Source organism: Pteropus alecto, unplaced genomic scaffold (assembly GCF_000325575.1).
Source record: "Pteropus alecto unplaced genomic scaffold, ASM32557v1 scaffold164, whole genome shotgun sequence".
NCBI classification, from domain to species: domain Eukaryota; kingdom Metazoa; phylum Chordata; class Mammalia; order Chiroptera; family Pteropodidae; genus Pteropus; species Pteropus alecto.
In genome coordinates, this window is record NW_006439568.1 from 19,023,367 (window position 1) to 19,039,964 (window position 16,598).

Genomic DNA, 16,598 nt, shown 5'->3' on the forward strand with positions numbered 1-16,598 from the left:
ACACACTGTCAAGACAGAAAGCCCTTTCTATGAAGGCTAGAAAGAAAGTATTAAGGAGCCTTGCTGTCTGATTCAAGAATAGTTTATATTGCAATATGAAAGGGAACAGAAGAATAAGCCTTGACTTCCTCTTAAGCAGTGAAAAAAGTTCTCAGACAAGAATGACTATTTTAAAGAGATTTCTGCACTGGATAGAAGGAAAACTAGATAATCTTGGAAGTTCCTCACAAACTCACCATATATGATGACAATTTAATAAGGTAATTTATTGTGCATAAAAGGACCAATGCATGGAAAGAACTTGAAAAATTGTCTTCAGAAGTTAAAAAATAATAAGTTTTTCTAAAAGTGTAATGAAGGCCTTCTACATAAGATCATGCTGTATAAGTCAAACACTGAAAAGTTATTAAAAATAATTAAAAACTAAGATCAATAAGCCCGCTATAGATATTTTTTAAATAGCTGCCTAACTATAGTAAAATAGATCTCTAACACTATCATTAAACTGTCAAGAATGTAGTTAATAGTTTTAAAAAATAAAATATAACCTAAAGCTATTTCTATTTTCATGTTACCAATACTTTTAGTTTCCATTTAGTTTAATTTAGTAACAGAATGCAAAAACTTGATGTTTTAATTCAAAATGTAAGAAAGAAAAAATATTTTAACTGGTAGCCAGCTTTACTTCAAGATATAAAAAATTGCCCACCTGTTTTTTTAGAGTACATAGTACACTGTGTAGAAAATAATGTTTTGAATGGCATAATTGACATACTGACATTCTAGAATAAATCTCTTCTACGTAGCCTCCTTTGCCCCTTCAGAAATCCTTATCAATAAATGGCATCAATTATTTTCTATGTTCACTTGTTCAAGTAGTTTTTCTCTCAAAAATTTGTCAAGAAAAATGAAATAATTCATATCCAAACCATAAATAATCCTTCATTCAAGTGTAAAAACTTGTGTCAATGAAAAAAAAAAAATGTTGAGATGATAATGTAGCTGTTTCTGTTGACCGGAGAATTCTTTTCTTCACCAATAAACTACAAATCTGCCTAAATATTCCTGTTAACTGACAAAGAAATTCAACTGAAAAATAATCTTAGAAGAAAATATTCAATTGTTTCACATTCTTTGGTGTTGAGAAATGAAAAAATACTACATATGGAATATAAATAAGTGATTAAGGGGACCTTCTCTTCCATTTTAGCTCTATCTGCTCCAAAAGTTGCAGGGATATGGAAAATAGAATAAACATAAACAAAAATAGTCAATCAAGATCAAGAAGCAAATTCAATAATTTAAGAGACCTTATCATCATAAAATATTTTTCTTCAAAGTTTTGAGTAAGTAAAAACTTGGTATGTGTGTGCACAAAAGCATAGATGGGAATGCAGCATTTTCTGCAGTTTTTTATGATGGCATTCTAAGGATGTGTACACTAGGAAACCATGTGTCCTCTAAAAAGCCAAGTGACTAGGCCTCCAGAATGTCAGGGTAATACGGCTGCGGCATCTGTCAACCAACTGAAGTTTAAGTTAGATTTAACAGCTCTAGTCATGGATGTCCTCTTCCTCCCTTGAAGTTCAAAGTGTTTCCTGTCCAAAAGACAACCTAAGTTGTTATAAAACAACTATCTTCAAGTAAACTTTATAAGAGAAATTTATACAGCAAACAATTTCTGATAACTTTAGATGTTGTGCCACTTTGACATATTTTCTGAGAAATTTTTCCTATAACTTTTACTTCAAAACGTATCAAAAATACAATTTAAGGCTTTGGTTAATTGTTTACTTCTTTCATTTCATCTTTTACTTTGCCTTAATTGTTCTTCAGATGATAGTCTGGCACTCAACTCAAACTGGAAGACTTTGAACTTGAAGTAAGTAAATAAGGGTCCAAAAGTATGTAAACATATTTAAGATCACATGGGTGCCCAGCCACTTTCAACCTGAGAAAAAACGAACAGACCATGAGAACACTCTCTCCTGAAAGCCAGGGATACAGAATTGCTGGGGAAAGGGTAACAAGTATCATTACTTCTTTCTTTTTGCATGATATTTATTGAATAATCTCTTATTTTTTATATGTCTGAAATTGAGGGTGATTAGATAAATTTCTGATAAGTTGTTTTTGCAATCCTAATTTCTCTATTTAAATCAGGGTAGAACAATATTTATGTTGTTAGCAAGGATACAAAACAATTATACTTGAAAAAGCTGATTCTGGCCCAGTAGTAAATCTCCTTAATGATAAGTGGTGATGAAATAAAAAGCACAGAGATAAGTTTTAAAAAAATCTCAAAGTATTTACCGTCATTATTTTGATTTCTAAGAATCATTAGGCGTACGTTAAACTTCATAAGCATCTGATTGGTATGATATATAAAAATAAATAATAATCAAAACACCTACTGCTATTAACGTTTCTCACTTATTTTCAACAACACATTTTTATTTCATATTCCTACCTTCTGTCTGGAAGAAAGTAAATTTTAACATAAGGATTCCTTGGCCTCCCATCGTCCCTGGAAGGGAGATCCTTTGCTCCCAAAATTGTAACTATTAATTGGTGACCAACCTTGTCAAACCATAGTTTTATCTGAAAAGCAAAAATATTCATTTATCAGCTTAAACATTTACTACCTTAACATAATGTTTACATTCCCAATCTTTGCCCCATTTCCATACACTAATATTAGCACAGAATATAAATTTCGCTTAGTAAATTGAGCTTAAAATTAAAGGATATGCTTTAATAACTTCAATGAATAGAAGATTAATTCAATATTTTGGTTTGATTGATAAATCACTTGGACTTTTTATACTAATTTGATTGCTGATTAACAAGCACATAATAATTACACTACCATAAGTAAGGACTTTATATACAATGATTGCTGCCAGTCTATCTTCATGCAAGAATCACTGTAGTTCATTTTGGCTCCGCTACAATAGTGAGTTCAGAATAAATGGTTAAAATGAATTGAACAGATAGTAACTTGTTCATATGGCATTCACAGGGAATTTTTAAGCCAATGTTTTATGTTATTCCTCAGTAAAAGACATTTCAAAGATTATAAGCAATGGGGAATTACTAATAGCTTTAGTCAATAGACTATTTAAGTTTGTATTTAAAACTATAATAAATTCATCTTTTTAAGTTTTTCTTACATAGACATAAAGTCTCTTTTTTGTTTGTGATGCGAATGTATCATCCTTAGAATAAGAGTATATTTGATCATTTGAGATGAGGAAATGTGAATAATTTCCCCATGCTATAATTAGAGATTGGAATTTCACATCCACCTGCTGAATTCATTTGATTTAACAATTGTCACCTCCTACACACATACCTCACACTCCCACACCTAGCTAGCTGATTCTACCATGTCAAGATCTATGATAACTGTGGCTCTGACTCACATTTTGGTTCAGAACTCGGCACATCTCTGACTACTATTTTGAAACTAAAATTGAATAAAAAATTTGGAATTTGGGAAAGAATATATTTATGTAATATGTATTTTTATGGTTTATATATTTTACGGTATATATATGTGCATATATATTAATTATTTAATTTTTCCATTGATTTGAATGTACGACGTTTGCAGCAGTTTAAAAGAATTTAAATATACATCTCATATCTGTCCTTCCTCTCCTCTCCAAAGTGGACAGTCAGGTCTGGGTCAGGCTCTGGTATATATAAACTTATTTATATATAAAATATTGGTAGTTCACTTCCAATTCTAACATGGCTTTGTTGAATCCTTCGCTTTGTATCTTAGAGAATGAGAAGCTGAGCCTTTAACATTTGAATGGAAAAAAGTTCAAATGTTTGTTTGCTTAATGATATGAGCAGCACGAGTAAACATTTTACATTAAATAATATTAACTAGAACCATTTTAATTTTTAAAATTTTTAAAATTAGATACAGAGGAAGATAAGAGACTGAACTACTCTGGCAAAAGACATGAAGGGGGAAAAATGTAAGAAATACAAGAGTGTCTTGTATATGAGATGAAACAGAGATTCTGTCAGATAGCATCATGGTTCCTCTAAACTGTGTGACCAAAACCAGATTAATTTCTGATATTTTCTATTGTCTATAGAAATAAAAAACCTTATGGTTTTATTTTTCCACGATATTAAAAATCCTTCTCTGAGGATCATGACATGAATATTATGACACCTCAAAGAGAAAAAAGATTCTGAAAAGCTAAAAATTTTTTCAATAAATTTTACACTTAAAAGACGAAGAAACCGTAATTAGCATTATTAGGTTAAGCTCAATTATTAGAGCAAAGTATTGATCTCTGTAAGTTTTTTGTTTTGAAGGATTGAGACTAAGCACTTGTTGCCATCTCTACAGGTAATATTTTTATTCCTTTGAAATCACTACAACCAAACATTTGAGATATACATTTCAAATGTTTGACAAAAAAGTATTCTTTTTTAGATTTTCTTATGCCATGGAAAACCAAAAATATCACTTACTAATAACATTCATTTTTTATAAAAACAGATATTAGGCATGTAGCTTTAATATTTTCATAATACTTAACAGCTTATTAAATTACATTTTACAAATATATAAATGTTAAGATAATATAGATATGAAATGGGCACATTTTAATTTGACTGATTTTTTCTATCAAAATCAAACTTTTTAATAAACTTTCTTAAGCTGGGCATTTGATCAGTAGCCCTAATTTTTTATTACAGGACATGCATTGAAGTTTTTAACAGATATCCAGTTCACATTATCAAAACATAATCATTTTATTAGTTAGAATATTTTATCACACTTCTAAATTCTTTATCTGTGCTTTTTAAATGAATGGTTAATATAACTGTTGATTCCCCAAAACATAACAGCTGTATTTTCACAATTCTACATATAACATACTTCTTACTTTATGTCAATTTTACTAATAAAAATCTTGGTATAAATTTAATTATTTTAACATAATTATCATTCCAGCTTTACCTTGTAACCATTTTTAAATTTCCTAAGCAGAAACTGAGTAGCACGAGTAAACATTTTACATTAAATAATATTAACTAGAACCATTTTAATTTTAAAATTTAAACTAAATCAATATTATTCAAAACCAACAATGACAAAAAAACATGCAGCGAAGCAAGGAAAGCATAATACTACTTAGAAAAAACTATATTGACATTACTTTATCATATAAGGGTTTGCTAATGAAAAGAGGCAAATAACTTGTACCCAAGTATTACAGTAAAATTAAATGGAATGACAATTACAAAATGTAAACAAAATAAACCCAACACATTTTATTTGGATTGTGATTTTTAAAAGTAATATACTTTCCAAAAGTTGAACCTTAAAATGCATAAAATTAATGTTTTAGGTAAGGTACAAATTTATTTGCCAATTCTCCTCAAGGAGTTATTGCTTGGAAAATGCAAGAGAATGTAGATGTCAAGTGATATAATGAATGATTTAAAGAGACAGCAGCCTTGTGCAGTAAATGAAAAATATCAACAGTATAAAATTAGCTATTGCTTTCAATGCTACATATATAAGCAGAATCTACGTTAAATGCCACTCTGAAACCTATGAGTTTTGGTATTCAGTTCATCATATAAAATCACTAACTAAGATTGTCTCTTTAAATTTTTATTGTAGTTTAATCCCCATGCAGAATTTTACAAGCTAGCTCATAAAATGGTTTGAAAGTCAATAATATGGCTTGGAGCAACATACCAAAAAAAGTTTCCCTACTACGCATTTTCCAAAAACATACAAATAAGGGTTAAAACACAACTTTAGTTTCTATCAGGCAGACAAGGCCTTTACCTGAACCCTAGGAACAAAAGGCGTTGTTCTTCTACTAAGGCTTTGGCTCTGGTAAGCAAAATTAAAGAAAAAAGCAATAAAACAAAACCAAAAGGACAACACGCTGGAACTAAAAGACCAAAAGTAAAAACAAACACATACAACTATCCCTTAAATATAACTTTTCCATGTCAAGATATATCTAAATTAAGTAATTTAATGTAAAGAATAAATTAATTTTGCCAAAATGCTAAAATAGATAAAAACTATATAAAATCTCAAATTTTTATATCATATTTTTAAATGTAATCAACATAACAGGAATTAAGACCAAATGCAAAATATCATATCTGGGCTCATATGATCTAAAAGAATGAGTGTAAACATAAACCAAGAGCCAAGAAAAGTCAGGTTTCACCTTTAAATGCACTACATAGAAAAAAATCACAGTCCAAAAAAAGTTAGATGAAAATGCATTACAAAATTATTAGTGAAAAGACATCCATAGAAATAATTGTGTGACTTCTCCAAAATGACATATCTAACAGAAGTCTAAAAAACATTAGCCAAATTGGCTTTAGCATTTAAAAGAATAAACACTGTAAGATAAAAGTATGCTGGAATGCACTATACTGATTAGTTGATTCATATTTTAAGAATCTATACAAGATTCTAGTATTTAAACACCTTTTATTTTGAACCACTGTCAATAACACTCTTTATTGCTAATCATACCTATTAATGACAATATTTCATTTCTTTTTATTTATATAGTTCTTTATATTTTTCCAAACCTTTAATAACAGTCCATTGCTTCCAACAACACAAGGAGGTAGTTACTATTATCTACAATTTTTAGATAAAGAAACAGAACCACCCCCCAAAAATAGACTAGAAGCTCAAACAGAAAGCAAGAAGATAGAAAATAGAGACCAGTCCTGATTAAATCACTATTTCACATTCTTACAGTTACATTTCTTTTCTCTTCTGATTTATTTTGTTTTCATTTGAAATAGTTTCCAAAAGACACCATGATAATCAGAATTGTGTGTCTTTATTAGGGCATGTCAACAGTCAAACAAAATCAGATGCATATCTCTGGGCTGGGAATGGATTGCAAGGCATTTAATTTTGTTCCTTTCACCAAAATTCGATTCCATTCTTCACATTTCTCATGGATGTCTCTCGTCTAATTCAAAGAGCTGTAAATACTTAATGGCTTCAGACTTTTCCACTGCTATATGGAAACAGTTAGTAGGTACTAGGAAGACTGTTGCCCAATTCAACTATCATCCGACACTTTTTTAGACATGAATCTAAAACCCAAAGGAAAGGAAAGCAGACCTCAAAAGCAGACTCTCATTCAATCATGAGTCATCTTTCTCTCCAAAAACCAAGGCAGTCTCAAATCTAAGCTGTCTTCCTTTTTGTGAGGAGACATTTCCAAAGAAAGAAATGTTTAGAAATGGAGTATGTTACTGATATCTGTCTGCATAACCCCAGCTATATAATTCTCTAGCAAATGGGGAAGGGATGTATGAAATTCATGGAGATTAACTAGGCATGTTAAAGGAAGGCACTAATAAAATACTTCACTTAGAAATGCATTTTCTATTCCTTGCCTTCTCACCTGTTTTAGACCAAAAATATCAGGATGATGGAAGTAAATATTAATTCATAAACTAAAATATTTACTTTAAAAATAGTACTTTGAAATAAATTAATCTTTCAAGGCAAATATTTTTGACCTTCTAATATGATCTCAAAGGAGCAACTCACAGATTTCTGAAATCAATTGTCTAAAATCTATGGCAATTTAAACCTAATCATCAGCCATAAGTTTGTACATTAAACTTGGCTATAAAGCATGTTTGTTTTATTAGTTTTTTAATTGAGGTGAAATTCAAATAACATACAATAAACCATTTTAAAGTGTACAATTAAATGGCATTTAGTGCCTTCACAATGCTGTGCAACCACCACCACCTCCTAGTTTTGAAACTTTTTCATCATCCCAGAAGAATACCCTGTACCTATTAAGTAATCATTCTCCATCCCGCCATCGCCCCAACTCCTGGCAACTACTAAACAGCTTTCTGTCTCTATGGATTCTGGATATCTCATATAGGAATGAAGTATTATGTATCTCATTGCAATTTGTAATTAATATTATTTCATTTTTTGAGCATGGAAATATATATCTATAACAATTTAGCCTCATCCAAATGAAGAATATGAATTTGTAAATCATAAGTTATTTTGCATTTTTAATGTCATTTCCTACTATATACTGCACTACTATCTTTAGGACATTCCTTTTAAGCAATGCTTCTGGAATAACAAGGCTGTGACAATCAGGTATGATAGATAAAAGCTTAAAGAAAAAATTTTCATTTACAGAAAGTTGTGAAAAGGCTACAGAGTTTCTAAAGATATATAAAGGATACATACCTATTCTTCAATTACTTATTCCCTTTAAATGGGCATATAAAATGAATATGTACAATATTTATAAACTCATCACTAAAAATGGAGTCAGAAAAATATTAAAACAAAGTAACTTAAGGAAACATTGCAACCATAAAGTAAAATAAGATTGTCAATAAGAGTCAGTGTATTCCTACAGAAAAAAAGAATTCTGGGCCATTTTTCACTTTTAAAAGAGTTGAAAAAAAAAAAAAAAAAAAAACTAGCCAAAGACTGCAAATTACTTTTAAAATATTGAGAGAATTATATAGGTAATCCTCAGAAGAAGGAAGCTGCTATATCACTGAAGAATACAAAATTTAAAAACAATCAAAATAAGTGGGTGCTGATACTGAAACAGCTAACATACAGTCCAGGTGTCATAAAACTGAGTTCATACTGATTTTCTCACCAAAAACATTAATGGCACTTTCGTAGTTATGCCCTAGAATAATCACAAGCAGCAGCACAATTCAAGCATAGAGAAGAAATACATTGCATAATTTTTAAAAACTCAACAGCCTTGAGCATGAAAAGTCTAAACAATAATTTGTATTATATGTGTTTTTCATTTGAGAAAATATCAGTCAATGAACTGACATAAATATATTAGGAAGGTCGGCTCACATACTATACAAATACCTTTATTCTCAGGCATAAGCAATGTCATGATGTCACTTAGGGTAAAATTTGACCAAAATCAAAAGTACCCAAAGGTAAAATAGGAGACAGGAACTGTAACGTTGCCCTGTGACTTCCTAAGGGTTTTCCTGAAGGGTGATATATGTGGACACATATTTTCCCAACCTCTACATTATTACAGCAAACCAAAGTTGGCAGAAATAGAATCAAATATAAAGGGAAATACTATATCCAAAAGGGTATCTTGCTTATGTTTTCCTGCAAAGAATGAATATAAAATTAAGTTTCATGAGAGTAAAATTCATGTCTATCTTATTCACTATTGTATTCCCAGCTACTAAATATTATGGCTGAACTGGAGTCAGACCTTAACATATATTTCTTGAATACATGATTGGAGTTTAATTTGCTAAAAAACTTTTTGGAAGAAAATTTGAGCAATAGATTTCAAAAAATCTTAAAACTTTCTTCTCCTTTCTTATTATAATTTTACTTCCGCAAGGTTATCCTGACAAAATTAATTTGTCCTTGCAAAACATGCAAGATTTATATTAGAGGATTTCCATGGCATCATTGTTTATAACATAAATTAGAAACAAGCAAGATATCCTATAATAGCAAATTAAGTGAAAATGGAGTATTAAATAGCTATTAAAATCATTTTAAGAAGAATTTTAAAAAAAGTTTAAAGGAAAAAGTCCACAATACATTAGCAAATGAAAAAGCAGGCTTCAAAATAGTATACACAGATTTATTAACAGTTTTGTTTAAAAATTTATATGTATGTGAATGGTTATATTTTAGTGGCAGGATTATAGGCAATTTTTATTTTTTATTTATCTGCACTTTCTAGATTTACCACAACAATTATTATTGTACTTAGAAACATTATCTTATTGGAACATACTCCTTCCAAGACATAAGAAAATAATAAAATGGTACACGTTTTAAATTACAATTACACGGATTTTAAACGAACATTTATAAATATAAATACTACAACTTTATACCATTATATATATATATTTGTAAGTAAAACTTTTAAGTTTATATTTTCCTCAAATATTTAAGTGTTCCCTTTCTACCATATTCATTTTGAACCATGAGCAAAAACTGTGGTATTTGAAATTTGTCTAAATGCCTATGCTAGGCTCCTCATCCTTCCCTCCTAGTCCGGTTTGTTAACAGGGCCTTTGAATTTCAAACAAGGTAAAAAATTGGTACTTACTTATCATGGGAATATAACTTTCACTCCTGCCTCCTCCACCGACTGACGCTAACTATACGCACGCGCGCATGCGCACATATGTACACGCGCGCATGCACGCGCGTGAGCTCACAATCCTGGCACCATCCATCTACCCACAGCATATTTAAAAATGAACTATTTAAATAGAACCATTAAAAAAAGAGCTAACATTTATTACCACTTTCTAAAATGGTGGAAAAAATATATTTATAACCATAAATGAGAACATCTGTGCTGTCAACATATGTGAGAGAATAGTAGAAAGATGCTTATTATGAAAAAAATGAAAGAAGACCATTGTCCTCAAATGAAAAGTTCATTCTGCTTATAAAAGGGAAAAGAAAAGAAAATAATAAGAAATTCATTTCAATAAGACATTTACACTCTTCTATCTCATCTTTCTTGCTTAACCTTTTGTAATTGTCACCTTTGTAATCAAAATAGTCCCAGAACAGACATCTCTAGTGGCTTTTAAAATAATTTTTAATATGTTAATTTTGCTTACACTTCCTATATCTCCTTTTAATTAATGAAAATTCTTCAGTAAAAATCAAACACCTCCTCTTCCCCCCCAAAAAAGAAATTTCATAGCTGATTTAATAAAAACGTTTTTTATTGTTCTTAAAATATCAGCCCAAGAATAGTTTAGCTTTTAATTATAATTTTTATCCAAAATTCAGTGTCCAAATTTTGAGAATCTAAATAATTCTTAATAGTCATAAAATTTCAAGTTTAGTAACTTTTTGGTGTCATTGTTAATGTTAACCAGTATATTTCTAAAATATAACGATAAATTTTAATATTTTCAATTGTTTAAAACGGAATGAAAACTGAATAAGTTAATTAAAAAAAGGGCTTAAATTTGCAAAGCTCGTCTAATATGGACATAAAACATATAGTTGAATTTCAGCTTTCATCATAAAATGTTCAAATTAGAGATCACTTAATATGTAATCACCTGGTATGCTCAATAATCTATTATATATTTACCCATTTAATTAGATTTGTCTGTTGACAAAAGCATCTCAAGTATCATTATATTTCAGAATAGTCATACTCCAAAGATTACTATGAAATTCACCCAAAACTTCCTAAAGATTCAAAAGCAGAGAATACATAAATATTTAGTTTCATCTTAAATATACCATTTTGTATAGTGCAGAATTTTTATTTCTCTTAAAAGTCTATGACACATGACAGTCATTTTAAAGTACTGAGCAAAAATCACAACCTTGGGTTTTGGAATAATACTACTAAGATAAAAAGTTTTAGATATCTTCACAAATTCAAAGTCTCAATAAATTCTAGAAAACCTAACTCTAATAAAGAAAGCATTATGGTAAAAAATTAAAATTGAATTTCAATTAATTAAAATTACTAATGAGAAAATTGATGGTTAAAAGGACAATTATGTTCTAAGAAGAACTTAGTTTACAAAAAACTAGCAACAGATAATAAAAACACTACTTGAAATTCCAAAAGGAGGAAAGTGATTACATACTGAAAGTTGTCCAGATAAGAACTGTGGAACATCCCTCAACATGCCAGGACTCATGGGAGAGGTAACGGAAATAGAAGGACGATCCATTTTTTGAGATTCGAATGAGCTAGAACCTGAAATGGTAATTATACATAAAGAATAATAACAATGGCTTTTCATTAGTAATTATTAATCTTTATCAAATACCTCTTAAATTTTTTAATGTCCACAGAATGTCATTATAGTCATGATTTTCTTAGCCACAATGTTCCAAATACATTAGAGAGTTTTACTGAAGCATAAGTGAAGCTTAGTGATTTCCCTTAAGACCAAGGGTGAACCATTTCCTGTGCCAATTATAGTTGAGATGGACCTCTACCTCAAGATTTACTTTGTCTATTATGAGTACTAAACCTCATATCTTACAATAATATCTTAAGAAATTTTTTAAAATAGAAATTTCAGTAGGATAAACCAATAGAGCAACCTGAAGATGATTTAAACTTGTAATGATAAAAAAATAAATACTAGAATGTTAATTATAAAACATTTTCAGGAAGTGATTTTATTAACCATATCTGGAAGGATACAATAAATTACATGGGGAGAAAGGAAGTGAGGGACTATGAAAAAAGAGTATCAGAAAAAGCAGAACTACAGTATCCAGAAATTATATGTATGAATTTATTTCTATGGAAGAGAAGAGATAAATTGGAAAGTAAATAAAAACGGGGCTTTTGGGCTACTGGGGGAGATTATGCCTAGAATTCTGGGTTACACATTTTGGCGCTAATGAAATATCCAAGCTAAGTTCTTATGTGTGGGGTAATAAAAGTTGCGGAAGGTGACTTTAGCACTTATTTAAAGTGTGTACTGAATTTAGCAAGATGAAAAATAGGAATAAGTGGAATTCAGTAAGATAATAACCAGGAAGTTTGCAAAAATTGGAATATAAAGAATTCAGGAGGTATAAAATGAGAAAATGAAGACTCAGAAACTAATTAGATGTGAGATATAAAGGAAAAAGAGGGGAAAACATATGAGATTTCAAGTCTTATAACCAGATATGGAGTCAAGAAAGTTCCCTATGTCTTGTTCTCTGCACAGGACCATGCCGACATTCCCTGAGATGTGGAACAGTGGGGAAGTCTGTGTATAAGGGAATGGGTGAAAAAGTTAATTTGGAAGACAGTGACCCTGTGACACCTTTGAGACATCCACGGGGAGTTATAAAGCAGGTAACTGAATACATGGATGGAACCCAATGTTGAGGAGACATTAGTGTTAGAAATTAAACTGTAAAGTGTCTCCCTAATTGGAAACACAAAGATAAAATTGACCTCTAGAGAGAATAGTGTAAAAGGGGAAAAGTACAAACCTTGGGATCAGAAGTAATGGTGATATCTTTTATAACATTTAGAAGTGGAAAAAATGCTGACTTTATAGTAAGAAATAAGCTCAGTTTTCCAAAGTTTTCCAAATGTTAAGCATCAAGGAACAGGAAGACACCTAACAGAACGTAACCTTTAAACATCCAAAGGATGAAAAGACAATGATAGATCCTTTTGATAATGTAAACTTAGGAGTCATATGGCAATAAAACTATCAGAACATAAGAATTTACTGAGGAACTAAAGCCAGAAAATTAACAATTAGGCCTTTGGGAAACCTATTCTTCAGCATTTAAAGTATAAAAGATTAAATCTAATTTGAGAAAGGACCCCTGTCTCCTCAGGAACAATTCTGGAATTTTTCCACACTGCTCATACAGTATCTGAGTGATGTAATATAAGTATATAAAAATTTACCCACTTCTTAGGATTATTATAAAAAATTAAGTGTGATAATATAGGTATAACATCATGCACAATATGAACTACATAACAATATGTAGTTCCAGGAACTCAATAAAATAAGAATTATAATGATAATATCAAACATAATAATTATCATTATGTTAGTATTTCTTTATGTTATAGTTTCATGTGATCATGATATTATTTTAGGATAAAATGACTTAGCACCTAGCCAAAGATACTAAATCAAACAGGTCATATAATCATATTTTAAAGTATAGAGCTATACCATTCCAAAGAGATTTTACCTATCTGATAAAGATTTTAAAGAAATTTATACTCATAATTGTAATATAAAATTAAAAACATTTATTTTCTTTTTTCTTTTTTTAGAACATTTATTTTCATAGAATATTCTCAATTATTGTGTGTATACAGAATCCAACCACTTCTCACTACCTTCATTGCTACCACCACAATCTAATTCACCATGATCTCACCTCTAAAATACTAAAATATTCCTCTCACTGGTCTCTCTTCTTTCGCCCTTAACTCCACTTAATCTATTTTCAACATAGTAGCCAGGTTTTAAAACGTAAGTCTTTCTTTAAAACCATCATATACTGTTCTTGATTTCCCTCAGAGTATAAGCCAGTGTCTTTACGGTGGCTAATAAAGTCTGCAATTTGACTGCCCACTATTCTTCTACCCTCTCAATCTTGCTTACTCTGTTGCAGCTAAACTGGCCTCCTTGGTTTTGCTTAAAAGCATCTTAGGCTTTTCTGCCTCAGAGACATTGCATTCTGGTTCCAGTACCTGGAAAGCTTTTTCCCCAGATAGCCAATCTTTCAAATCTTTCCTCAAATTCTTCCTTCTCAATGTGATCTATCTTGATCAACATATTTCAAATTGCAACCCTCCTCTCTTCATTCACAGTATCCTTTACTCTAATCAATCAAGAAACTTAGTTCATTGGAAAAAATTCATTAATTTAACATCTGAAATAGCACTCAAACACTAGTAATAAAAAGTATTTATGTGTCTAACATTATCTAAAATAGACATGTAGTATGTCTATTGTTCTATTACTATCCCAATGTTAAATCAGATTATCCCACTTTCTAAAAATATAAATAAGACTATCTATAATTATTCACAAGATTATCTCGAGCATCCCCCCATTTACTGAGGGTTAAGTTACAATACAAACCAGTAAGTTTTAAAGTTAAGGGGAACCTGGTGTACAGGATGGTGAGATTTTGGGAGTGATGGCATGCTCATTTTTTTTTTAATGTGACGATGGTTTCACCTGTGTGTCAAAACTTATCTAGCGGTATATCTTCAATATGTAGTTTATTGTAATATACCTTAATAAAGCTATCTAACAATACCTAGTGTGGTTAAAAATAACTATCTTAAAGTACTATAGACTTTTGTACTTTTCCCCACAATGACATGAAATCATACTAAATTTTACATGATTATATAATTGATAACAAGATTATTATATTTCTTTGTATCAATAGATGAAATACTTCATTTGACCCCTGATGAATGACATTACCAATAACATTTTCTTCTAGAATAAATGAAACTTACTGGACTCCAGTTGTGGATGTGTGCTATCAGGTATTCTAGGTATATCTCTAAAATGATAGAAAAAGAAAACAAGAAATTGTTTCAACAATTAATGCTACTTCCATTTTGATCATTATTAACCCATATTATAACAGGATAGTATAAGATTAACAAAATTGTGTATAGTAGTAGCATTATATATATGAGAAAAAACAATCCATAGTCCTCTATTGCTAATAAAAGTATTCTGGGATAACTTCAACTACTTAAAAGAAATTAAAATTCATACACGTTTATAGCAGTCTTGTAAAAACATATACTTTATTTTCTATATGCCTCACTACATAATTATCCATTCTAAAAATTTTCTGTATTAAACAAGTTTTATAGATATATTATAATTCTATTATATTCTTTCTTTTTACTTGCTGTTGTTCTAAAGCGATAATATTAAAATACAAATAAAATATTACCAAAATAAAAATTGAAATGTTCAGATCATGATTGAGATTTTTTTTTAATGTAATAACTCCACTGAAAAAATGTGACTATGTTTCTTACTGGGACTCAGAAAATTACCTTGTAACTGCATTTACACCAAAAGTATGTACATTTTTGTTTGAGATTTGCCAAAAAGAGTAGATATTAATGATTAAGAAAAGAAAATTACATAAAAGAATATTTAAGATAGTAAATGTCTAAAGTATCTTTTAATACCAAGAATATATTTGGTATTAATGTTTGGTATTAGTGTTTGGTAACTAAGTTGATACAGTGTAGTTTTACCATAATACAAAACTTAGAAAAGACAAAATGAAAAACAGATACAATTTCATGTGCCAGATTCATTACTTTTGAAAGGAACATTTCAAAAACTAAATTACCCACATAAGTCATTTTCTACGGCATGAAAAGAGATCAAAATAATATCATCCAATCACTTCCTAAATGAGTTAAAATTGGGCATTAGTATTTTACACAAAGAATAATTTCTATAGCCGCCACCCTAGAATGCTCTTATTCCGAACGTACATTTAATAATTCACTGTCAGTTTAAAATTTTAATTGCTTTTTCTAGTTATAGATGCATCTTTGTCATTGGCTTGGAATATAAGCTCCTATAAAGGAAATACTACAGCGATAACTAATGAGTAATTCTTCTGTAGGCATTAAAGACTATGTTTCCTGCTAACTTTTGGAAACTGTCATTTTAATCTATAGGTAACAAAATATAAAAGCCAGAGTATTTGGCATTTGCTTATTTTTTCTTAAATTGTTCCCTCTATCTGGGAATAGCATGCTCTTTAGGCCCTCCCCTTACTAGACTGAAACCTCCATTTTGAAAAAAAATATGTACAATTCATAGAATATAGTTGATTCTCATTTTTACAATGTAGAGCATCATAGTTCACAAAACTTTAAAAGTAATTGTTACTATACTAATGCCATTAGCCATCTGTTAAATTATTAAGATAATAAAAATAATAAACACCTAAATATTTCTTCTTTTATAATTAACTGTATAATCTAGCATGATCACATAAAGAGAGGTCATAATTTTTTGTAAGATGTTTT

The 16,598-nt window shown here is 29.8% G+C and overlaps 1 protein-coding gene across 16 annotated transcripts in view; it reads right to left on the bottom strand.

Annotated features, from left to right (window-relative positions):
• The window catches only part of RIMS2 (regulating synaptic membrane exocytosis 2), a 549,058-nt gene that overhangs the window by 244,595 nt on the left and 287,865 nt on the right, over positions 1 to 16,598 (bottom strand). For 8 of the 16 annotated variants that reach the window (XM_015593047.2, XM_025050122.1, XM_015593050.2 and 5 more), the window contains 4 exons: positions 15,045 to 15,091; positions 11,671 to 11,783; positions 5,834 to 5,881; positions 2,471 to 2,601 (listed from right to left, as the gene is read on the bottom strand). In XM_015593047.2, the coding sequence (XP_015448533.1) occupies positions 2,471 to 2,601; positions 5,834 to 5,881; positions 11,671 to 11,783; positions 15,045 to 15,091 (339 nt within the window). The remainder of the gene's footprint in view (positions 1 to 2,470; positions 2,602 to 5,833; positions 5,882 to 11,670; positions 11,784 to 15,044; positions 15,092 to 16,598) is intronic. The other 8 variants (XM_015593053.2, XM_025050124.1, XM_025050126.1 and 5 more) reach the window with 1 other exon arrangement.